Here is a 25,982-nt window from a genome sequence, read left to right as displayed (position 1 = left end):
AGCAGTGTTTTAAAGATGGAAGTGGATGACTAAAGAGATGGATTGATCTCCAAGTAATTTTGAGGATCATATTCTGTTCACAGAAAGTGCTTTGCTGTTGAGTCACTTCTTAGCTGTATTCAGAGCTTTGACAGGCTGAAAGCAAACAACTTTCAGTTCTTTCTGGCTATCCTTAATGTATGTAACATCAGAGTGCTGATGGGTAAAAGAAGGAAAAGGGAAGAAAACTAGGACAGAGTGCAAAATCCCTCACAAATTCTATAACTTGGGAAGGTTAGCACACTTTGTATTTTAGAATTGGAGGGAGATTCCTATTAGAAATGGGTACCTAATTTCTCTACCTTTTTTCACAGTAGAGACCCATGGAACTTCTTTAGTAGGAAAAAAAATTAGGTCAATATTCTAGAAAGTTGAGAATTCTGTACAAATACTGATATTTGTGCCATGCTGGATATTTGCTGGTTACGGGATTCTTTCTGTTATTTGTTCTTTTGAGTGTCCAAGTGAAGATGTAAAGATCAGATTTTTCTGAAATAAGCAGAATGTTGCTCTTAAAATGGCTGGTTTGATTCCTATGGTTAACTTACAAAGGAAGGCGTAAAAGCAAGAATATCGGAATCTGGTACTGACTTACCAAAAAGTGAAAATATATGGGAGCATATTCATTTTCATTCTTTTCTTTAGGTCTAATATTTCTGGATTTCAATATCTGACCATAAACCATATTTAAAACTTATTGATATTCTGCAGTGATACAAAATGAATTATTATTTACTAAGCATACCTGTGTAGATGACATGAATTATCTGTTGGCCTGATGACATTGTATTAGTATTGGAAACTTGCATTTATTTATTTATTTATTTGTTTGTTTTGTATTTTCAGGTAGAGATCGAAAAGCTGGACTACCATTACTATCTGCCTTTGTTTTTTGATGGGCTTTGTGAAATGACATTTCCATGTGAGTTTTTTGCTCGTCAAGGAATTCATGACATGCTGGAACATGGTGGAAACAAGATTCTTCCTGTCATTCCTCAGCTCATTATCCCAATAAAAAGTAGGTGAACAAGTGGAAAAAAAAATCCCTAAAATTGCATTTATATAGTGTAGATTTTTGGCAAGTTGCTAATTAAGCAATAAAACATAACAGGCTGTACATTTCGTGGAGATTATTTGAAATGTGAGTAGATTGTAAGGTATAAGGCAACAAGGCTTATGCCTTCAATCACCTGGCACATGTAGTAATCCAGAAGAATAGACTGACTGGTTAGTGTTTTTCTCATTACAGTGTGGCTCTTGGTCTTTGGAAATGTGAAGTGACATTTTCTTACCTGGTTTTGTATATTTATTATGTAAATTATATATTACTGTATAAATCAGTTCATCTAAAATGACAGGAGAACTCAACAAATGAAACGTATGGAATTATGTTTCTTTTTGTCCTCTTGTTTGTTCTACGGCTGTCTTATATTTATTCACCAGATATCTTTTCTATCATCGATCTCATTACTTTGCATATAAACATATCTATTTAAATTGGGAGTTCTGTGTGACTAATTAATGTTGTATGTAAAATTTTGGCATTTAAAAAATATTAATTTCAAAGTTTTTATATATTCAAGCATAGTTTTTTGTAGAAAAATTATGTGAAAGGTAATAAATTATTTTAATACACATGTAACACCACTAAAACTCCCATGTTTAATACTACTAAAACTAAAACATCTTTTCTTGAAATGCCCAGCCTTTCAGATATATTGTTTTGTCTTTTCCTGTTTCTTTAGATCAGTACCTTGAGGAGATATTATTCTGAACCATCATCCTTCTTTAGTTAGGTGTCATGATTCTTAAGTCTGCCTGCTACACCTATACTAATGGATGCTCATACTTGTTAAACTTGGCTTCTGTTTTATCGTTGATCATTAATGGTGTCATTGCTGTCCTTTGTCCTATTTTCCTGGATTATTCAGCATCCATGCTAATACAGAACAAAACGGAGTCATTGCATTTGTGATACAGAATGAATAGAGTCAAATACAGTTTTGGAAAAGGGGAAAGGGAATGTAGTTTGGAGCCTGCTAAGACTGAAATAATAGTGTTGGAAGGCTCAGAATTGTGATTTTTTTCATTCAATTTATTCTTCATTTAAAAAGATTAATTATAGATGTCATTATCTCTATCTTACTGTAGATTTTGACAATGTCAAAAGGAATATATAACATTCAGAATGGTTACTCTGTAAGTGACACTTGTGAAAGGTTATGAATACAGTGTTGCAGTTTTTTCTCTTTAAAAGAGAAACACATAAAGAGAGGAATCACGTCATTTCTTTAAATCTGTGTTTCCAACACCACCCAAATATATTTATAGTAGTATCATTTTTTTTTGAAAGCTGAAGTCATTTTGTCAGAAAAGACTGCAAGTTTATGACAGCAGCTAGTCAGTTAGGATTTAAAAGTCTTGCTGAGACTAGAGTCTAGCTTAGAAATAATTACCTGGAAGCTTTAGCTGTTACACAGCTTTTAACATTAGAAAGAGACTGCTAGGTAAGAATATTTATGTGGGTTTTAAATCAAGTCATAATTTATGATGCTGGAAGACATTCAAGAACCTGCTAGTTAAATTTAGTTGTTGGTTCTGCTTTATTTTATTGTACAGTGCTTACTTTTTATTTAAAAAAAGCTTCTGTATCAGCTTTAATGTGTAAAAAGTCTACATATTATCAAGGGTAAAGGCTTCTTCCTAATTCAAGCCATATTAATATTAAGATAAGACACCACCATCTCAAGGAATCTGAAAGTGTGTACTTCTAAGAGTTTTTAAATTTGCTATGACTGTGTAATATAGCAGTGTAGTCGGAGCTATACATTTCTGTGACTCAGCTGCATCAACAATAAACGCAGCTATGTTTCATACATATTACGGTCTCTAAAGTGCCCCACTGGGTGAGTTATATCTGATTAACCAGTCTTCTTCTGGACCACTACCGTATTTCTACTATGAAAGAGTGAATCAATTGGTTGTTAGGCAAGGTAATATATATGATGGAGGGGAAAGGGATAAAAGAAAGACAGAAAAATAACTCAACAGATAGAATGCTTTTAAAAGCAGTTTTCTGTCCTACATGTTCATCAAAGGAAAATGTTAGTAAAGAGCTGCTCTCTAAAAACATTTTAAATTATTAAAATTCTGCATTATATTTTAATGATTTAAGGAGAAATCTATCCTCTACCCGTCCTTGCTTAAAGTTCACACTTTTTGAACACTATATCATTAAAGGTGAAAATTATATTATTTAAGGAACCTGTGGATTACTGTAAGCCCAAATCCTTTTAACAAATTTTCTTCTGGCTATGACTAACAAAAGGCAGATAATTGAAATTGACAGGTCCAGTTTCTTTCCTAAAATACCTGAAATATGATTAAAATAATATACAAGAATGCTATTTAGTTGAAAAATAATTGCTTATTTTTGTTTGTCATATGGAAAGGCACTCTTTTTTTTTGGAAATTCTGAGGAAGAAAAAAAATCTCAGGTTGGAAGCATTGATTTCTCAAAGAGAAAAATGTTCAAAATATATTTTGATTTCTTAAAATAAAAATTCAAAATATATTATACCTTGCAGTGGCAAAAATATTTATAAAATAGTTTATAAATATGGTCACTGCACGGTATAAACCCCAGGAAAACCAAATTACCTGTGTATTTCAAACTTGTAAGGAATCCAACTAAAAATAAAAAAATGCAAAATCAGAAAATGTGAATACGTGAAGGTGTTAAGACTTTTTACTCCCTTTCACAGCACGTGTAGGCAAACCCATTGTCTGAGTTATTTAAACTAGAGCAAAGATTCATAAATGGAGATATACAGCCAATAGCAAAGTACTTTGTAGAGGTATTATGGAAGTCCTGATGCACAACACACAGCAGAATATCTTCTTTGCCAGAAAGATCCATATTGTTATTTTCATATTACAGGCAGGTAAAGAGGTAGAAGGAGCCTAATTTTGCTCCACATCACAAACTGCATTGGTGGCAGAGAGCAGAGCAGAACCCAGACACACACCCCTGGGGTGGCAAGCAAAGCTGCCTGTAGGTCACATGAGAGTTCCCTTATTTTTAGGTAACAGAGGGATCTGTGTGGCCCCGCTATGTCTTTCGATAATGCACTGATGCATCTTAAAACTCACTTGTGGCCCACCATTACCTATCACCAGCCAAGAATAGCCAGGAAAAGAGGTATGAGTGTGAGAGATGCCTATTGTACCATGTTCTTGTCAATGAAAACTCCTGTTCTAAATTCTGTGTGGTCATTATGGGAATGTAAAATTCCTTTTGATACTAATTTTTGGGGCAAATTATTGCTTTTAATATTACATTTACCATAACAAATCCCAGATCAGAAAAGCCGTAAGTCCTTTCACTTGCTTTCATTAGGCTTCCGCAACTCTGAGATTCCTGGCCACAGAGATCCCTGGATTTAGCATGAGACACACATGCAGACATAAACACTGAGGGGGCAGGAAGTTTCTACACCTTTGCCTGATATTTCTATGAGTAACATCAGGGACATCCAACACAATGTGTGGAAGCACCTCCTCTCCTTTCAAAGGCAGTGAGCATGCTACCATTTACATTTTCTTTGCTGGCCACATGTTTCCAACCCCTTCACGCACAAAGCGACCAATTGTTCCAGTTCCCACACTCCGGTTCATTGCAACTGACTTTTACTAACGTAATTGTTTGTAGAGCAACTCAGTGAATCTCACGTCTAGATATAGTAGAAAACAAACAAACAAAAAACATAAAAACCCCACCAAACTGAAAATAAAACCAAAATGCCTTCTGAGAGGCATTACTTTTAAACTCTGATCATTTCAATGGTCTAGTTTGTAGCTGCACTGTCACAAATGAAGGAATAGTACACAATAGCACAGCAGTTGGAGTAATGAGTAGAGATGATCAGTAGGAACATCCTGATATAGCTTTGCTAATGAAGAAAATAATGTGAAATTAAACACTTCAGCATCTTGGATCACCCACTTGCCAGAAACTTTTCTGTTCTGTGCTGTGAGTCCTAAAATGGACATGTTAGCAATCTGAACTTAGGCCTAGAAGCCAATAAAGCTCGCATCTTTGTACTTAAATTGTAGCTTAGGTGGAAGTATTGTTTCTACATGGTTGCAATCAGCAGACCAGCACTTCTGATTGAGTCCAAAAGAATAATCTCCACCCTAAGGAACATTGACGTTTTCCTTTTCAAGGCTTTTTCCATGTTGCTAAAAATCCCTTCTGTGACCTATTAGATCAAGGATACCTTAAACTTTGTTGAAAATGTTTCATTAAGGGAAACAGATTTTTTGTGAGTCAGATACAGAGAAATGCACAGAGCAGTCTTCCCTCAGTGTCACCCAGAGAGTCCTTTTTAATGTTTAATAAATTTCTAAATTAAACTGATTTCTGTTTTCTTATTCACCACATTTTATTTACATGTAAAATGTAGATTGTTGTCTTGGACAACAGTGTAGTTACTTCCCATTTAATGTCAAATCGGTGTCACCATTGCATTTAGGTAAGTAAAGTTGAACCTGTTGCTAGCAGTTGTTCTGAGCACATTTATATTTGTATTTCTCCTCATATATCTTCACTGTATTTAAGAGTATTTAATAGTCATACTTCCTTATTTCACAGAATGTGAAATATTTTTGTGGAATAAATTTGCTTTTCTGGGCTGTAGTCTTTTTTCTTTCTGTAAATCATGTAAGTTGATTTCTGTCACCTACAGAAAGTAAATTAAACCTTTAATGGAATTGTTATCTTCCTCCTGACTGACTGTTGCTCTTGAGAACCAGTTCTGGTTGTTAAGATCACAGACTGAATATTAACTCTAAACAAACTTGTTTTTATAGACTTAAAATTCTTTTAAAGAAAGCAAGTTCTCTGATTTGAAAAAAAAAAAAAAGTCTTGATTCTTAAGTACCAAAGCATTTCTCCCCTGTAGGCTCCATCAACCAGTACAAGTGATTGCAATTAGAAGGTTTATGGTAGATTCTTCTGCTCAAAACTGGTCATTTCTGGAAGTTTCAAATGGTATTGAAACTAGATTCTTTATTACTCCTCTGTACTCCTGTCTGTAAGGAGAAACTGTGTTTCCCATTCAATAAAGATAAATCTTATGCATGTTTGGAAAGTGAAATCTGCAATTAACATCTCTCACTTTTGAAGCTGGAGTTAGAGCTATTGTCTCCTGAATTTATTAATTCATTAATATTTAACATTTATTAGTACTGAATTTCATCTGCCATTTTATCACCCAGTCATTCTGTAATGTGAAGTCCTTCTGCAGTTCTTTAGAGTCAGCTCTTATCTTTGGCATCTGGAATAACTTGGTATCATCAGAAAACTTTGTTACTTATCAGTAAACATCCCTTCCAAATTGCCTGTGAATCTATTGAAAAACATGAACTTTGGCGCAGATTACTGCAAGGCTCTACTAGTGATACTCCTCCTCTGTGGCCATTTATTGTCGCCCTCATTTCCTATCTCTAAACAATTATTTGTTTATATGGAAACTATGGTGGTTAAGTGTTTCAAAAGCCTTCAGTGAAGGACCTTATCAAATACCTTTTGGAAGTCTAAGAGAACCGTATTATCAGGTTTTTCTTGTCCACATTCTTCTTCTTCAAGGACCTACAATACATTTAGAACACTATATTAATTTCTGCAGCACAGATGCCAGTATACCAGTCTTTGGTTCCCCATATCTTTCCTGAAATCTTTTTTAAAAATGGTATCACATTTCATTGATAACAAAGCTGGTTTTGTTGAGAGGGTGGGTACTCAGTGCAGCTTAGTAGCTTGAGGGAGCACAGGGGAAAGAATGTACATCTAGGAATGGATGGAAAATCTGTAAACTGACATAGCCACCAAGAAGGTTTTTGGGACTCTATTCTCAGTGCATTCTTTACACTAGTTAATTAAACAGGGCCTGCAAATGTTAATAGAATTCAAGTTGTATAGGTGCTGATCTAGTAAAACACTATAGTTACAAGCACAACTAAAGCTGAAAAAAAAAGCCACTGAGTTTCTCTTCAGTATTCCGCTAGATCATGTTTCTTCTGAGTATCAATGATTCAGTTATGGATCTTAGCCTTTTCTGTGCCTTAGGCTTTGGCTTTACAAGACAAAGTCTTTGATGACAAAATTGGCCTAAGGTTTTCATGCCTTGCCCCCTATTCCTCTTTCCCATCACCTCACTGCAACACATCACTCCTTCGGTTATACTGGAAGAAATATCTGTACATCTATATTGTAAATTGGATCAGGATCTTACCTGACTGTGAAAAAGTACAGAACAAAAAGTTGGTATTCTGGCTTTATTCACTCTTGATTGAAACAGTTTTGTAACAGCCTTCATTACTGTTCTGTAAAATTAGCATAATACTTCTATTATAGCAGTTCAGGTAGTTAAGTATTATGCATGTTGAAAGTTTTGGACAAAATTCTCTGTAAGAGAAGTACATATCACTTTAATTAATTGCATTTTGAGAACACTTCATGTTAGCAGTTCTCTATACCTGACTCTGTGAATTTAAGAAAAGAAGCCCTTGATCAACAAGATTAAGTAGATCACAACAATCAAAGTATCTTTATCCTGAGTGCTTGTTGCCCTGCAGGAGACCTGCTCTATGTATCTTGTTCTGCCTCAGACAAGGAATTTTCTAAAACAGCTGCCTCATTTACCAACTGGGCGGGGGGAGATATGAATGCAAACTAAATTGGTTTTAATCTCTGGTTGTGAGGCCTAAATAGAAAATGGAAACTGTCAGTGCATTTCTGAACATAGATTCACAGGTGTATTTGAAAAAGGGATTGAATATAATTAAAGGCCAGTGGAAATTAAAGAGAATTAAATCATCAACGTAACTTTAAATATAGCTACCAAAATCTAAACTTTAATATTTAGAGAAGAGATGGAAGTTTGGGGAATCTGATTTGATTCTGTAAAGTTTAGGCCATCAATGTGCTACCTGGGGAAAAATGTTCTGATTCGAACTATTCTGTGAAAATACCTTGTGTCATGGAAAAGATCCACTGTATAACTGGGAGAAATGCTGTCATGTTTCCTGGCTTATAAAATGTATCAATCCCAAAGATGGGAACTGTGGCTTCTATTATAGGCAACATCTGAAACTGAGATAGGATTTTCCAGGCTGCCACATAGAAATTAAATATAAAAATAAAAAATATCAACTTACATAGCTTCTAGGTCTTTTTCTTTGAGAAGTTAGAAGTGTTACTCAAGGAAAAGAATGTTTTAAAATAATCATTTCTATTGCTTCATATGTAAGCTGTTTCTTCCTAAATGGATAAGCAAAAAAGTGGCATATACCTTAAGAAAAGTCTCTGCTCTTAAAGGAAATTAACAAAAGAAAATCCTAAATTTACATCAATTGCCAATAAAATTTAATGAAAAAGAAAAATCACCAAAGCTGTCAATTAAATAGTATTGTATATCAGTTCATTGCTAACAAGCTTTAATAAACAGCACTATGAAAAACCTCCGTCCCAAAAATGTTCAGTGTTTTAAATAAGCCTTCAAATTTCATAATTTTCAATTACTGTGGCTTTGAATGGTTGAAACACAGAGCTGACTCAGATACTGAGCTTTTACACCAGATACTTAACCTACTAACATTTTAAAATTCTCTTTTATTTAAGAAAGTTATGATGAACTTCAGAAAATACTTGTTTGGAAAAATTAAAGCAGTACAAAATAAAATGTGCTTGAAGTAACTACTTCATTATATACTCGCATTGAGCAATTATTTACGCTGAAGGTCACTGGGAAAAGTGTGTATCCTCATCACAAGCAAAATTGTCAAGTTTATATAACTTTAAAGGAGAAAACACCAGAACTACCAAGCAACAAAGTCAGTTTCTTGGGTTGTGTTTTTTTCAAAGTTGCTGCTTAAAAGAATTGTACAATGCATAACATGTAGACTAGATGACCAAAAAGGGAAATATATACCACTGAGTGAGGGAAGTCCTCTAAAAACCCTTTAGCGAGTGGAAAGGTATCTTTCACTGTGAAGCAAACTGATCATTCACTTTAATGTTATTGTGAAGATCCACGTCTTACAGCAAACTTCTAGGTCAAGAGGCAACAGCCTAGCATGCTTTCAGATTGGAATACTGTGGATATTATGCATGTTTCCTTCTTTAAGGATATGTAGCTGTACTGTACTAAGAGTTTTAAATGCTCTGCTTTATTCCTGTGCAAGGATACTAATACTTTCTTCCATTTCTGTTAACCTCTGGATATCACTGACATTTTTCAAAATGTTGAAATGTACTTTTTTCATATATTGTATTAAAATTCATGTGGGAGAATGGTCTGCAGTGATGGTAGTACACAGAAAATAATTACCAGATTTTTAAAAGATAAACATATGTTTGAAATTGACATATCCATGGGGCAGGGACTGTCTCTAATTAAATGTTTATACAGTGCCTAATATAATCAAGCCAGGAACTGTTTGACTGCTATGCATGCCACAGTCCAAATATTTAATAATAATAAAAACAGTTCTGCAGTCAATTTGATCTTACTTTTGATATTTACAAGTGTTTTCCTAACACACCCTGCAGATTTCTGCAATTTGAACGGCTTCAGGCTCAAAATCTGCAGTCTGTCTGATTCTACCTTATCCATCAATTTAGCACTCAAAATCTTGATCCAAATTCCGTCTTTTGTTTTGTGTGTCACACGGAGGATGGGATGCCCCTGTTTTTGGACAATTATCCAGCTGATTTTCTAGCATGCAGATGAAACAAGCGCCAGTATTACTGTTTAAAGTTCCAGCAAGCACCCCTCCAGCACAACTCAGATGTAAGGAAACTTGCATGACAGGTTCTGTGATGAGCTGTTTTTTGAAAACATTCTTCTGGATTCAGTATGTGTTCAGTTTGCTGCACTCATTGGAATGCCTTCTCAGTCATGAGGCATAATTCACAGTCTTGACTTTATTGAGGAATTAATCTTTACCAGGACAGTCTTGGCTTCCACTCAAACCAGGATTGTCTTTGCACAAGACACAACTCTGAAACCAGGAAACTGTGAAAACCTTTGGGAGCCACCATCTGCAGAAAATAGTTCTTCCTAGGGGTGGTTGGACAGACATTTCCACTTACATGACACCCTCTGCATGCCTAAAAATAAGGTCTCTCATCCCCTAGGACAGCTTCTACAGTCAAGAAGAACTATTCCTGGAAGTGGGTACAATTTATTTGTTAAGGATTAAGAAGCTATGATTTCTGTCAATGATTCATTTTTATGTCCCTTAAGTGAATTTTTAGTGTTTGTATGAATAATTGATTTTATTTATTTTATTTATGTTTGTATGAATTCATTGATACAAATATTCATTCATGTTTGTATGAATAACTATTAATTATTGTACTGAAAATTACAAGTGTTAATGATAATTTCCCTGTTAGTTTGGTTAGCTACTATTTCTGTGTATGACAGTTTAGTCATGAATAAACCTGTATGTTGGAATCCCAGAGCTTCCTCGCCCAGTCACTCCTTCAAGAAAATGAATAATGCCTGTTCCTCTGTAAAAGACTATTTTCCTGCCTGGGATTTGGACCTAGTCTTTAAAATTGTATCTGGGGTCTCTCTTTGCTAAAGCAGCCTTAGAATATCTACCAATGAAAGCATAATTTCAAATAGCCAGCCTCTTCGCTGGAACTTCATGTGAGCATGCTGCATTGATGGACTTCCTGTCCAAACATTAATATGCCTAGAGATAATATGAAATTAAGTGTAGCCTGATGACTATAGAAGGGACTGGCAAGTAAGCAGTATGGAATTCAGTCTGTATTTTCATTTAAAAACACTTCTTTAGCTTGGAAGCAGCCTATGATGCACTACAGCACCTTTATACCTTGGGCACTCTAACTCTGTTGTTTAACAGTAGTTTTAGTATGCTGTTCATAAGCATGCAGAGGCATGAAGGGAGGTTACTTACTAGTTGATTTTCAAGAGTTGTCTCTACACATTCACACAACCAATCTGCCTTGCCCTTGCTTCAGAGCTCTAGCTCTGATTTTTAACTCTTGGTAGGCATGCAATAAGAAGCAGAAGCCGGTGGGGCACAGTGCATTTGCTTAAAGAGATGGAAAAACTGTCATTGCTCCTGTGTGAGAATACTACCTCATTCCCTATGAAACGGCATTCCTGTGCACTGACAAAACTTAGCACCAGAAATACTGAATCCTATTACTTCAGTGTGAAGAGGCAGTTTTTGAAGAAGTTGTTAGTAGCTCCTCTTCAAATTTTGGTGTGTTCTTTACTATAATTTTTTCCAAGTGTTTATACTTACATTATGTTATGTTGAATGACATATTTATATACTTCTGTGGTTATAAAACATATAGCACTGAATATGAGCTTATCTTTTACAGTTTTTGCTTTCCCAGTAATGATGTAAATGTTTATGTAAGCGGGCAGAGCACTGGAGAATTAGACCAATATATAATAGTATATCAAATTGGACAACTGCTTCCAGCTGCATAATTATCAGAGGAGGTTTTATAACTAGAGGGATTTTGCAAGGGAAAAAAAAATATATATTTCAAGCATGACTCATTTTTAATTACAAAAGAGAATGCAACATCCTTGCTTTTAGTAAAATTAAAAGATAAGAGAAACAAAAGGTATTTATGAAATGTCTTAGTGTCATAAGATTAGAAGCATGACACTAAAAGCTAAGGGAAAAATCTAAGTAGGCAAGACAAAATCTTTTTTTTTTTCCTAGAATGTTTGTCTTTTAAAAAAAAACCCACAAGGTTTTTTTGTGGGTCTTTTTTTTCCTATAAACATTTGTTTCATTGTGCTGACTCTCAGAATAGTAGGAATTGTTGGTTGAATGAATAAAATGATCGTGAAATAAATGAGTACAAACATACAAACACTAATTGTTGCACTAGAATGTATCTGTTGTCAACCTTTGCAGGTTGTCTTGCAGTTGTACAGTTCCATTGGCCCCAAATGGTACTTACTGAACATTTATTTTTTATTTGTTTGGACCACGCCAGTATTACACAGGCAGCATGAGGGAATAATGAACTGCATTCTTTGGGTTACTGAAGAGTCAGCACAAATTGTGGGAACAAATAACAATCAGACAAGGCAGTGTTTTATAACATCAGGACTGCAATCCATCTTTGGGATCTTTCAAAGCTGGGCTAATAAAGGCCCACTTACAATCCCCAGCAGAGTACAGTTTAATTAAATTTGTCCATTAGAGGACTCCTCCCCCTCCCTCTACATTTTAGAAATTAATTCTGCTTTCTGCCTGTTCTTTCTACATCACAGATGCACTGAGCCTCCGTAACCGACAGGTCATCTGCATCACGCTGAAAGTCCTCCAGCACCTGGTGGTGTCAGCTGACATGGTGGGGGAGGCCTTGGTGCCCTATTATCGGCAAATCCTCCCAGTCCTAAACATCTTTAAGAATATGAATGGTGAGTTATCCTAACAGACACTGTGTCTTTCCACTCCTAAGGTAAAAAGGGGCTTGAGGCAGGGTTAATTAACAATGTAGTTAAGATTTATTACTGTATATAAACTCAAATCCATTTGGAGCTCTAAATAATGTAAACCCCCCCCCCCCCCCTTACTATTCCCTAAGGATGCACTGAAATTAACAATTTAATTTATTACTCCTTGCACGTACAGTTTATTTAACGCAGTACAGAAGCACTGAAGCAGTTCCATAATCTTCCAATAATTAAATTGTAAAGTTTTGTAACAGTCTTTTGAATACATTAATAAATTGCAAAGGTTTTTTCCTCCCACCAACACATTAGTTCAGTCCAGCCTGAACTAATATATTCAATTCTGTGCTCTTCACAAGAAATTCGCTGCTACCAGCAGGCTTAGGAAAGAATAAAAATAAAGGTAGCAATCAAACTAATTAATTTGAGGGTCAAGAGAACTCATTGTAGAAAAATTTCAAGTTACATAACATCTAGCAAAACAGTGAAGTTTGAAGCTATTTCTGCTCATTTAGCAGGTTTTATTACAGAGAAATTCAGAACTAATTTGTATCTACAGTTGAGTATGTTGTTTTCTTTGTAGTGCAAACCTCTATTGTCAGTTTCAGTCTTTAATAACTGGTACTGCGAGTACTGAATACTGTGAATGCATTTACACCGCGGTCACCAGCTGAAATCGACATGATGTATCTTGCTTTTGCCAAACTAATCTTTACAATATTTTTCTGTAGTAAATCTATCTGTACTTATCTGTTCAATTATCTACCAAGTTACTGACTTTAAAGTTTCTGTTATTGACATGCAGCCATATAGATCAAAAGAAGTTAATTCCTCACAATCTTGCAAAAGAAGTTTTCATTAAATTCATGGCATTTTAATCATTATCTACAGGACTGCTTCCTATTATACTTACTGTTTGCATTACCACAGAATGTATCATGTTATACTTGCTCTTTAGTGAGTATAAGATTCACCTGGGATTGAAAAATGCCCGTCCAAAGACTGACTTGGACACTCACATGAGATTTAGGTTTTAGATCCCTTTAAAAACACATATGTCTGTGACTCTGTTTTACTTAGAGAGAAACCTGCATTGAGTTTAAAAATGTTCTGGAATATAAGGTCCTCAGAAATTTTATTCATATTAAATACTGCTGATTTGCCTGAATCATGATTGTCCTCACAAGATTAGACAAGTCTGTAAATAAAACAGTAAAAAACTTGCATTGGTAATATCTTGAGGTTAGGATATCAGAAACAGGTATTTAATAAAACAAATATAGAATGTAATCTTAGCTTCAGCTTGTCACGTGCTTGTCTCTTGAGCTGTTCTTCAGCCAACAAAATTGGTAAATCATTGTTCAGAGTTCCCAGTGTTACCTGAGCTCAGAATATAATGATAGTTTGAGAAACATTCAGTTCTGTCCCACTGAAGTCTAAGCAATTCTTTCCAAATTCCCATCTGTTTCCCAACACTGAGGTTACAGTTTCAGAGTCAACAACATTGTTGTTTAGTTGCCATTGCCTTCAAGGGGCATTCTGTGATAAAAAAGGAGGTAGCCTTCATGACTCTCCCTGTAGGCAGCCATTTAATGCAGCTAACTGTGATTGCCACTGCAGAGTTTACCTGAATTAGACAGGGAGGCTCTGAACTATGTAAATCCTCTTTTCTGGGACCTGATGTCTTTGGTGCTTAAAGATGATACCTCCTTGCTCCTATTCAGCCTGCTGGCAATCTGCTTCTTAACAAGCCTCAGGTGTTCCTTTTGGCAGAGTTATTAATGCATTCTTTTTAATTGTATACAGAATATTGATTGTTCACATAAACACCATTTCTCATATGTTCCTTTGCTTTTCCATTGTACTTCTGACATTTCCACTTTTTTCTACTTCCATCTGTTACCTCCAAATCACCCTGTCATTATTTTGCAAACATAGCCCTTTTTGTAAATTAGCAGGTTCTGGTACTGATGTCTTTTTCTATCTTATGAGGTCTCCCAAATATGGTTGTCTAAAAATGAGTGTCTTCATAATGATAATGTTGTCTTGATAACTGTAGAATACCAGCAAAAATGGTAAAGGACTACTGACCTTTTGGAACAGAAGATAACCTAGGTATTTAATTTTAAAATTTTAGCACCCATAATAGAAATCTTTATTAAAAGCTTTTTGGTCAATACTTTACAAAGAGTCTATTGACTTCTTCTGCATAATGCCTTTTAGTGAAGTGCATTTTTCTTGTAGTTTCATATATCAAAGAAATAGTTTTTATTTTGTTTTTGGAATTCTCTATAATTTTATGCCAGTCTGTGAGAACACACAGTATAAATGGAATTGCTGTTAACCAACAAATTAAGGTATGCCAAATATATTTTATCATTGCAGTTTGTGGGCCACAAAATAGACATAGTTCATATGTTCTGTAATTTGGATCTCTGGAGTTACAGAAATGGAGAAGAAGGTCTATTGGTCAGATATGGGCAAATTCTGCCATTTTCTATCCACTGATATTTCTTATGTGCAGGTGACTTTACTATTGGTCATTTTTGTAAATTAAAAAAAAAAAAAAGGAGAGTATTGATAAAAAACAAATTAAGTTTTAATTATTGGAAACAGCTAAAATATGTTCACCCATCTGATTCATAAGATACAGGTAAAAATAAATCAATACAACCGAAGTTACAAATGCCAGGGGACAGAACCAAGCCTCCTAAGATAGTCTGCCTGAAAGCCAGAGGGGAGAGCTCAATGAATGTCTGAAGAGTCTTGGTAGTGAGCAAGGGGCTTTTTGGTGCACGAAGCATATTTGGTGAATTTGTGCCCTCTCTGGAGCTTAAGGCCCTGCCTTGCAGTAGACATTTCTTTCTACTTGGGTTGCTGAGTGCTCTGTTGCAGAGCATTAAGACATAAAAGAGCAAAGTTCTGTTCTTGGTGATGCTACTACTAGTGTCTTTTTATTGGTGGAGATAGTGAGAGCATCCTCACCAACTGGCAATGGTGTGCTCTGAAAAAGGGTTGAAGCTTCCAGTTGAAACTGTTAGCCAGAGTCATAAGGCTGGCAGGAGAGCAAGAGAAGAGAACATTAATTCATCCCAGTGATTGGGGAATAATTCCTGAGGTGTAGGAGCTGTTTGCCTAATCTCAGCAGACTGAGGGGGGACTAGCAGTCTCTAAGCAAGCTCCCCAACATATGGACTATTATGCAAATGTGCTACTATATAATAAAAGAAACAAAAAAAGTCATGATAATTCTTACTAAGTCTATTATGAACCCTGTAATGCCACTGTAGTTTTCATTTAAATGTGTAAGTTAAATGTACTCTTATGAAATGCATTTCAGTCTTGTGAAGAGGGAAAGAAAAATATGCATAGACTCAAATGGAAATACTCTTTTTTTGCATCACAAAACCTTTTCTTTTTGGTTGTCTTATTTTCTAAGCTGCCTTTTTATAAATCTGTGAGTTATCTGAATTAAATACAATTTAAGAACAAATAGAACGTTTGTTCTTTTATGAAAGCAAGTAAAATAAGAGGAAAAAAAGGGAGTCTTCAGAGCCTGGAATGTGCTATTAGGGTGAATTTATACCAGAATACTGTCTGAAACAGAAATCTGTTTATGAAAAGATTAGACAGTTATGAACAGCAAATTTCTCTTGTTTAATTTACCTGACTGGTAAATGAAAATTTCATTAATTTAGTTTAACAACTATTTTATGCTGTCAAATCCAGGCAGTCTTAACAGCTGTACTACATCAATTCAGGTACACAAAAATAATTTTATGTCATCAATTTATATTATTCAGTAGTGATCAAGAGCAGCTTAGCAAATAAAATAGTGTAGAATAGATGAAAATAAAATATTATTATGATTTACATGCCTCAGACAGAGAAGTATGGGATGCTACTGCACTGTGGAAGGTACCTCCCCAACACAGTAATTTCATCTGTGACTTGTTTCAGTCACCATAAAGCAAGCAGTGGTAACAGGGCAGACTGAAGCCCAAGTTTCTTTTGACTGCAATAAAAAGGCTTTGACACTATCAGCAACTTAAAGCTAACATAAACTTCTGACAGTCTCTACCTATCTAGACAGTCCTTTAAAGAAAAAAATTAGAGATATGGCTGAGAATCCCTGATGTAGCTGAACCGTAGCATTCAGTGAAGTGTTGAAGCCACAGAGCAGAATTATACCGCATGGTTTATAGCACCTGAACTTCACTTGGGAAAAAACATTCTCTTGTCTGAAAGGTACTTCACATGCTTTGGAGAACTCTATTTTACAAAACACAATAGTACTCCATAGACTCTAAAGGAAGAAGCAGAACTTAAGTGTCCAATTGCAGAAGCAAGAGACTGTGCCTACAGATAAAAGTGTTCCCGGTATTGGAGTTGGAGTATTTTCAGAACTGCTTGTGTATTTCAGAGGCGGCGATGCTCCTCAGAGTGGTTCATGGTTATTAGGAAGAAGCAACAATTATCCTTTAATGTGATTGAATATGCTTTAAACAAAATCTCTTGCCCAGAACATTTCCACTGTGGTCTTCTTCCACTGGGAAATCCAAAAGTGTTTTCACAAATAATGTCAATCCTATTCTAAAATACTTTACAGTTTGCCAACTCTGTGTACAGAAATCATGTTTCAGATTAAAAAAAAAACGAATGGTTTGAACATCAACTTTTACAAAGTAATGTATCTAAGGTTCTCGACATTTTCCCTCTGAACTTTGAGACTTCAGATTATTCTCAGGCAACTTTTCTCAGGGTTCCCCTGCTACTAAGAAGATTAGATGTTTTATCTTTTCTTTTTTTTTTAAACAGAAAATGGAGATTCTCACAAAATTAATTGTTTCATGGTTGAGTTTTGGATAAAAACCACCTAATGCCATAAGATTACAGATAAAATAAGGCACGTTAGTATACTAGTTGTATCAAAGCAATAACATAAACTGTGTACTAAATCCAGTTTTCAAATTGTTCTTATGCTTCAATTTCACTTATTCTTCATACTCCTATGCATATTTTGCAAGCTTTTTAATTATTTCCAAGCTTTCTTTGAATTCCATATTCTTAAATCAGTTATGATTTCTGAAATTTAAAAAGAAAGATTCTGAAATGGCTTTAAGGATACACACTTCAGAGCAATAAGACCACCATGACAACATAGATCTGAGTGAACAAATTAGTTTTGATACATTTTCTGTTTGTTGATATACACCTTCAGCACAAGAGGATTCAGAGTCTTCTGATTCATCAACATTTAATGAAAGATACTGTGGTTTTCCTGAAATTGAGTCTCTTGTGCAAGTAAATCATCTTTTTAAGCAGATAAGGATAAATTGATTACACTCAAAAAAGTTACTATAATACTAGGAAGAAGCAAAATATATTTTTGTCATTCCCAAGTGTAATTAATGATATTATTTCAACAAGCTTCCTATGAGTTATAGTTCTAAGAATATTTATTTAACAAATACAATTGAATGTTTTTAAGAACATCAAAACATTTTTCTTCTATGAGATCAGCTGATGGTCTTTTAAAAGGTATTTTTCAGAAATGTCTTGGTTTTTTGTCAAAAATCTCATCTTGAAAGCAAAACTCTCCCAAAATAATGTTTCATATAATAATTGAGTATGGACTAGCAGTGATCCTCAACAGTTAATAGCTGTTGTCTCACATATTTTGTTGCACACTGTCCAATCAAAACTTGTTTCAATGACCATTCTTGCATATGGAGTTACAAAAAACCCACTAGAACTCTGAAGTATGGAAATTAGAAGTTACCAAGACCCACCTGTATCAGAGGATTTGTTGCTTTAGTATCTATAATACAAAGCATGTGATTTTTAAGCTGAAGATATAGTAAACTTTTAATGTATAATCAAAACCCTGTCAGGTACTTTATAACACATTTAGAGAATTATCACACTTAGATTATAATTGCTGGGTAATTTCTAATTACTATCTAATTTCTTCGCTGAAAATACAGCATCAGTCTGTGTAAAATAAAACTGATTCAGCAGTGATTAAATTGATGTTATTAACACTTAGCACTTACTTTTAATGTGTTAATAGCCTAATTAATTCAGCATCTTGAATTCTTGATAAAAGAAAAATGAAAAGCTTCCCATGTCAGAGGGTGTACATTGCATCCAATATTTTCTTTTTACTTTTTCAGTTTTTAATTTTTTGAGTATGTTGACCCAAGGAAAGGAGCGTTCTCTGTTGGATGACACACAGACGTGAGAGTTAGGACATCTGAACTCACAGGAAGTTAATGGACATTAAAATAGTGGAAACATCAAATTCTTCCTGTGGTTCAGTGTAAACATCTGTAAAACGGGTATAACCTCAAAAGGCTTGTAGGCCTCAATGAACATTTTGTTTGGCAATTAATCAGAACTTTTACAAAGTTCCAGGAGTGTGGGTATATATGTCAGTGAAACATCATCTTCATAGAGTTCCTATCATGCTTTGCTTTAACAGTTTTGTGGGATTTGTGTTTCTATGGGAAATAATTACCTTTGAAAATCCCATGTTTGAGGAATATTTGGACATTCAGGACTGGACTTATGCAGAATTACAATAGTATCTATAAGTCTGCCTATTCTGCATACTTATACCTGTCTTAATATCAACAGATAAGAATCTGGTCTCCAAATGAGACAAGGAGGTGCTTAAGTTACCGGAGAAGCCCATCTTGTAGGCATGCTTTGAGCAAATCTAATGCATAGCTACAACATTAACATTCAAACAAAGCAGGCATAGTCATGCTTGCAGCTTTATTTCTGGCTTGTTTGGTGTTGGGTTGGCCAAGAAGGCCAACAGCATCCTGGCTTGTATCAGAAGTAGTATGGCCAGCAGGACTAGGGAAGTGATTGTCCCCCTGTACTCGGCACTGGTGAGGCTGCACCTGGAATACTGTGTTCAGTTTTGGGCCCCTCAATACAAGAAAGACATGGAGGTGCTGGAGTGTGTCCAGAGAAGGGCAACGAAGCTGGTAAAGGTTCTAGTGCACAAGTCTTATGAGGAGTGGCTGAGGGAACTGCGGTTCTTTAGCCTGGAGAAGAGGAGGCTGAGGGGAGACCTTATCGCTCTCTACAACTACCTGAAAGGAGGTTGTAGTGAGGTGGGTGTTGGTCTCTTCTCCCAAGTAGTTAGCGATAGGATGAGAGGAAATGGCCTCAAGCTGTGTCGGGGAGGTTTAGATTGGATAGTAAGAAAAATTTCTTTACGGAAAGGGTGGTCAAGAATTGGAACAGGCTTCCCAGAGAGGCGGTGGAGTCAGCATCCCTGGAGGTATTTAAAAGATCTGTAGACATGGTGCTTAGGGACATGGTTTAGTGGTGGACTTGGCAGTGTCAGGTTAATGGTTGGACCTGATGATCTTAAAGGTCTTTTCCAACCTAAACAATTCTATGTTTCTATGATTCTATGTTGTTGTTTTTTTTTAAAAAATGCGTGTACAATTGTGCAAGGTGGAACTAGAATCCACAGTTTTCAACTGCTGTTTGAGGCACAGACTCTTGCTTCATCTTTAATCTTCTTGTGCTGAGGGCTCCAGAGCTGGATGCAGTACTCCAGGTGGGGTCTTGCCAGAGCAGAGCAGAGGGGCAGAATCACCTCCCTTGACCTGCTGGCCACGCTTCTTTTGATGCATCCCAGGATACGTATGGTTGGCTCTCTGGGCTGCAAATGCCCATTGTTGGCTCTTGTCCAGCTTTTCATCCACCAGTACCCCCAAGTCCTTCTCTGCAGGGCTGCTCTCAATCCCTTCATCCCACAGCCTGTATTGATATCAGGGGTTGCCCCATCCCAGGTGCAGGACCTTGCACTTGGCCTTGTTGAACCTCATGAGGTTCACAGAGGCCCACCTCTCCAGCTTGTCCAGGTCCCTTTGGATGACATCTCGTCCTTCTGGCGATGATGTTAAGGCTTTCTTTGGATTTGCCCCTTACAAGTAATCTAGATTGCTAAAAATTTGACTGCTACCCTTCCAGATAGGAGTTATTCCTTTCTTCTTGGTAATTAATTTCTATGTTTTTCAAATAGTTGATTTGCATATGGTGGGACTGAGAAGTGATTTCTTCAGTTGGACTGGCACTGCCTGCTTCATTTAGAACTACTTTCAGAGTACATGTTAAATAGTTCAGAGACAATATTTGTTTTCTGCATAATTCTTCTCTGTTTATGAATGTTTGCTAACAAATGTGCCTAAGTTTGAAGGAACATATGGTTTCAACTTGTCACATTTATTAAGGTAGCATATTTTTTTATTTTAAATATACATCTGAAATATGTGTTCATTTAATAATTCTAAGTGGATTATGTTTGTTTATTGCAGATATTTCTAATTTGTGTGCTCAATTAGGATTTCTGTTCTGAGAAGACTGTTTTTGTGAAAGTCAGTGTGAAGTTGCCAAAATCGCAGAAATTGGCTCTGCACCTGGCTTTCTGTTTTTATATCAAATAAAAAAAACCTACCAGGCAATGGGGAGAGAGGTGCTTGGGAGAGAGAGGGAACTCCTTGTCTGGATGACAATTTTGCTTGTGGCATCTCTCTCTTGCCCTCAAGGAAAACAGATTAAAGCCCCATGTAATGGAATGATACCGGTGGGAGCATAAATATTGCACTGTGATTAAACCACCAAAATACTCAGGTGATTAAAGTGCTTCAGGTCCTTCAGTTATTATTCTGTTATATCATTTCATCTCATTTCGAGACATTGCTTTTTTCATAGCTTTTGAAGAACACTCTAGGCAACAAAGTTGATTTTTTAAGGCCCATAGCTTTGGACTATTGATTCCTTTTTCTATATTGCACATCCATCATCCTCCTTTTTAGACACACCAACAAAAATATGTATTGTTATAATATCATCTGGCCATCCCAATGCTGATGTAATTAGCACATGAAAATACCAGCTTCTTTGGCAGGACTGTACTAGCTGAGAGGTACCCTTTTGACTTTTATTTGAGAATTAGATGAACTAGATTAGACATTTATGTTCAGAGCATTCAAATACTAGTGTCTGCATCTAGTCCAGAAACTTCTGTTTCAGCTAGGAGTTGTATTTTCTGGGGGGGGGGGTGGAAAACCAACCCCAACACACCTGTTTTTATATTAAGACTTTCCACTTACACACATTAGGTTCCCTGTTATTTTCTCTTTGAAAGCCTAATTAAGTATTCAGAAAAAGGTAAGAAATACCAAAGTTAACATTCAACCCTAGCTCTTCTTGCTTCATTTTATGTATTATGATATAGTTTCTAATCAAACATTTACTTACTGTTTATAACAGAACACAAATATTTTGTACAGTTTTTCACAACCTTGGATAAATGTGTAACACTCCAATTTCTTTTTACTGCATTGTGTTTTTCACTGCTGTGCTGATGCTATACATTTTACGGACACACGGTTTCTGTATTCATTTTCACTCTGCAGTATATATCTAAATATCTTTTCATTATTTAACAACCTTTTCTGCAATTTGTTGGACAAGTGCCTATGAAATTGTATGTATCAGAACATATTGGGAAAAGATCACCTGGGGAGCCATTGGGAATAAGTTTAATATTTACTTTTTCCACAAAAGATTTATGTGTTCAAGGGAAATAAAGTAGGGGTATTCAAGGGAAAAGTGGCCATAGTAAGGACAATATGATATTAAACACTTCTTATTTTAAAAGATACGAAAGTCTCTTTATAATTGCATAATCTATCTCCTTTCCAGACAAATTTAAAGTCTGGTAAAGAGGAATCTTACCAAAACTTTTGAAGTTGTCAACTATACAGTTTTTTACAAAAAGTATAGACTATCCAGTTAAAAAATGGAGCACTGCAAACTGTTTCTGGTCTTGGGCTGAAAATGAAACAAAACAAATTGGCACCACAAAGTATTTGTCTGCAGTTCCTGCTGCAGTTCTTCAAATTTAATTTTGATGCCTTATGCTTTCATTTTCCACTGTAGCCTGAGTTTTCACCCACATTAAATTCCCCGTTACAGTCCTCATCCAGGACCTACACTGATCACTGCTTAGTCAGTGGGTGCCTCATGAAAGGTGTAAACAAAATGAAAAGCGTGTGAAGCTGTAACTCGTGAGCCACGGTGACTGAATTTCCAAATCAACATTTTCTTTTTACACAGGTGAAACTATAACAAAATATTTGCTGTTCATTTTTCCACTGAAAAGTAAATGTTTTCTGTGGAAAATTCTGGCAGAATTTTGGCATCAAAACTTCCATAATAATAATATTTTTCAATTAATTCTATTTAAAAGTACTGGGTTTTATTAATAACTAACACATGAGGATTTCTTACTAGATTGATGTTTCTCAGTCTTTTGAAGGTGTTGGAAAGAAATCTTATTTGGAACAAATCTCAGAATCATTTCACTTTTTGAAGAATTCCACAGCTCATCATATGTGTATTTGTCTCAGTAATTTTCCATCAGCTACATTTAGGCTGGGGTTTGAAAACTGATGTAATACTTTCATTTTCCCCTATTTTGTATGTCTGCTTGGTTGCATGCATAAAATCATGCATTTTAGCTGTTTATTTATGTATTTATCTATCATCACAGTTGTTAAAAAGGTAATTATAGAAAATCAGTTGTCCTCACATCACAAGATAGTTCTTTCTGGCCTTAATATTTGTTACCTAGTTCTATTTTGAAATTTCCATGCCACATGACTAGAGTGTTAGGGTGTGTTATAAGAAATAAGAAATGTTAGTAACTGAGGAAAGTCCTAATTCTCCTTATTTTTAATTCTCATGTTTCCTAAATGGGTTATCCAGATTGTTACTTTAACAAATGATCAAAGATCATGGCTAAGTGAGCAAGGGTGAAAATCTTGTTATTCTGGAATATTTTTTTCCATTTTATTGTTGAAGCTATTAACATCTTCCTTTTTTTAAACATAAAACTTCATGGAGAATTTATCTAGTCTGTTTTAAGGATTAGGATAATTTTTATATGAAATTTTATTGTTAAAAAAAAGTAAAAGAACTGTGGTTTTGTGGGTTTTTTAGTATTAGTTTGTCAGTAATGCACAAGCAAAATAGAAAAAGACTATAGATCCTGAAGGAAGTGTCTCATAGAAATATTAACAGCAGTGGCTTGCAAAAATAAATATATAAGCAGGACAAATACAGTATATAGCATGAAGTGTCTTATGTTCTCATTCTGCTTTTTACTTGCTTCATTCTTGACTTGCTATCTAGACTAGATCAGTCTTTCAACTTGGACAAGCAGTCATAATTGTAGATAAATTTGTTCTGTCTGAAGATCCTTCAGATTAAAACACATAATTTATAACTATATTTAGCAATTTTATAACAACTATTTTACAGTAAATACTGAATTAACTTGGTTGAAGGTTATGCTTAAAACATGCTACTATAACTAATTCAACTGTCTTTTATATTTGCATGTGTTTTTAAAAATATACTTAGACAGGCAGAGAAGTACTTAGAGTTTCTTTATTTTTTGAAGTTCCTGTTTTCCCCTAAGATTAATCTTTCACAATACTTATTGTTAGAGTTTTGATTTAGATCACCCAAGTCAATGTCTCATCAAACTAATGGAGATAACACATACCAGTTTCCCTGGCTGGGGAACATATGACAATGATAGGATTACCTGTTGCTACTGTCTGCTACTAATTCCCCATTCCAGTGACCAAAAACTCATTTATGGCTGAATTAAATAGGGAAGGCCTTTGGCCAATATACAGAGCAAAGGTTGTCAAATGGTATAGTGCCTCATAGAATCACAGAATTACAGAATGCTTTGGGTTGGAAGGGACCTTTAGAGATCATCTATCATTTGCCACAGCAAAGTGCCTTTTCTACTTCCATAATGCCGGACATTGGTTAAGACATTGATATTCTGAAGTAATTTCCTATAGTGCCAACAGCAATTGTATATTTTTTTTTCACTCTCAACAATACGTGTGTATTGATACATTGTTTCTTGTTTTTTACTTAATGTTCAAGTTCTCTGAGGCAAAAGCAGATGCATTTCTGATGTGTTTGTATGGTGCTATCAATGATGAGTTCATGATCCAAGGTCCCTGACTAGGATACTTAAGCTCTACAATACTACAGCTGCATACCAGTGATGTGGCATTGAACTGAGCTAGGAATTGTGATTTGGAATTAAAAGTAAGTGTAGTTTTGTATTATATAATACTACATATATTTCTATTTTGAGTATATTAAAGTATAGGATAGTGCAAGCAATGATCAATTTGTTCTTTGACACACTCTAAGTGAGCAGAAATTCTAATTACACATAAATATTCAGAGTATTTCTGTAAGTAACAGAGTAGAACAAACAGAACACAAATTCTAACAGATAACTGAAGAAAGAAACTGGATCCCTAAAATGGAAATTTTTGTTCAAAGAATTTTCTCCTTCAGGAAACCTCACCTTTGTGTCTTTTTGTTTGTCAGCCCTCTTCTTTTCTTCTCACATTTTTCCCCATGTTTCATTCATTTTCTAATCCCGTTGTGCTTTATGTCAGCCTTACAGAGACTTGACTCCTGTTTTTATTTTTTGAGCCAAGTCTGAGGACAAAAAATTGTTTCAGTTTTACTGTTTTACAATCATTGTCAGTGTCTATGTGTAAGAAAGGAGATTTCTTCAGCAAATGCCACCAAAAGAAGTTAAATATATTCTAAGAATTAACTTTTCTGTCTCAACCAAAACAAATTGGGGTGGGGGGGGCAGTTACAGAGAAGAGAAAGTTTTTGAAGATCTCTATCCAGTATAACATAGTCTTAAGCTACATGTTTAATAAATCTAACCTTCCCACTATGGGAAGTATAATGCAAGAAAGTGGTAGAAATCTGTTTTGAAACTGAGAAAGAAAATTACTTAACCTTTTCATTGTAGAGGAAGTTCCTGAAATTACTGTAGTGGAGAGATATTTCTGTAGTTTCTTCTGAGGATGTTTTTTCTCCTATAGTTGTGCTTGTGTTGTGATTTGTCCCTGTTGTTGTCAGTTTAGTACTCAGAAATTTCCATCTCTTCCTTGTCATTTTCTCAGAAGTTGTCTGTGTGTGTTGTGATTTGATAAGCAAAGCAAGTATAATTTTCAGTCATGTTAGCTTGAGTGAGTAAGCACCAGAGGAATGAAAAGAACCAAGACATATGAAAACATACCTGAATATCTTTAGGTGGCTGTATTTTGGATTAACAAGAACTGTACACTAACAAAAAGCTACATTGACAAACATAAGAGTGCAATGTTAAATGCTGATCTGTACTTTAAACTCTAGATTATATATTGTATTCCTGACTAGCAATGGAAAGAGACAGAAGGTATTCAGAAAGGCTGGATATGTGAAACTAAGTTTCATCTTTGGAGGAACATGCCTGTCTCCACTGACTGCAGGGAGAGCCTGGAG

At 35.3% G+C, this 25,982-nt stretch overlaps 1 protein-coding gene across 1 annotated transcript in view; it reads left to right on the top strand.

Moving 5' to 3' along the window:
- PACRG (parkin coregulated) overlaps positions 1-25,982 on the top strand; it is a 255,319-nt gene that overhangs the window by 136,675 nt on the left and 92,662 nt on the right. The window contains exons 3-4 of the mRNA XM_075708150.1: positions 886-1,057; positions 12,384-12,533. Of these exons, the coding sequence (XP_075564265.1) occupies positions 886-1,057; positions 12,384-12,533 (322 nt within the window). The remainder of the gene's footprint in view (positions 1-885; positions 1,058-12,383; positions 12,534-25,982) is intronic.

This window comes from Pelecanus crispus, chromosome 3 (genome assembly GCF_030463565.1).
Source record: "Pelecanus crispus isolate bPelCri1 chromosome 3, bPelCri1.pri, whole genome shotgun sequence".
NCBI lineage: Eukaryota > Metazoa > Chordata > Aves > Pelecaniformes > Pelecanidae > Pelecanus > Pelecanus crispus.
Note: the sequence above shows the minus strand (reverse complement) of the source record. Positions and strands in the feature narration are given on the sequence as shown.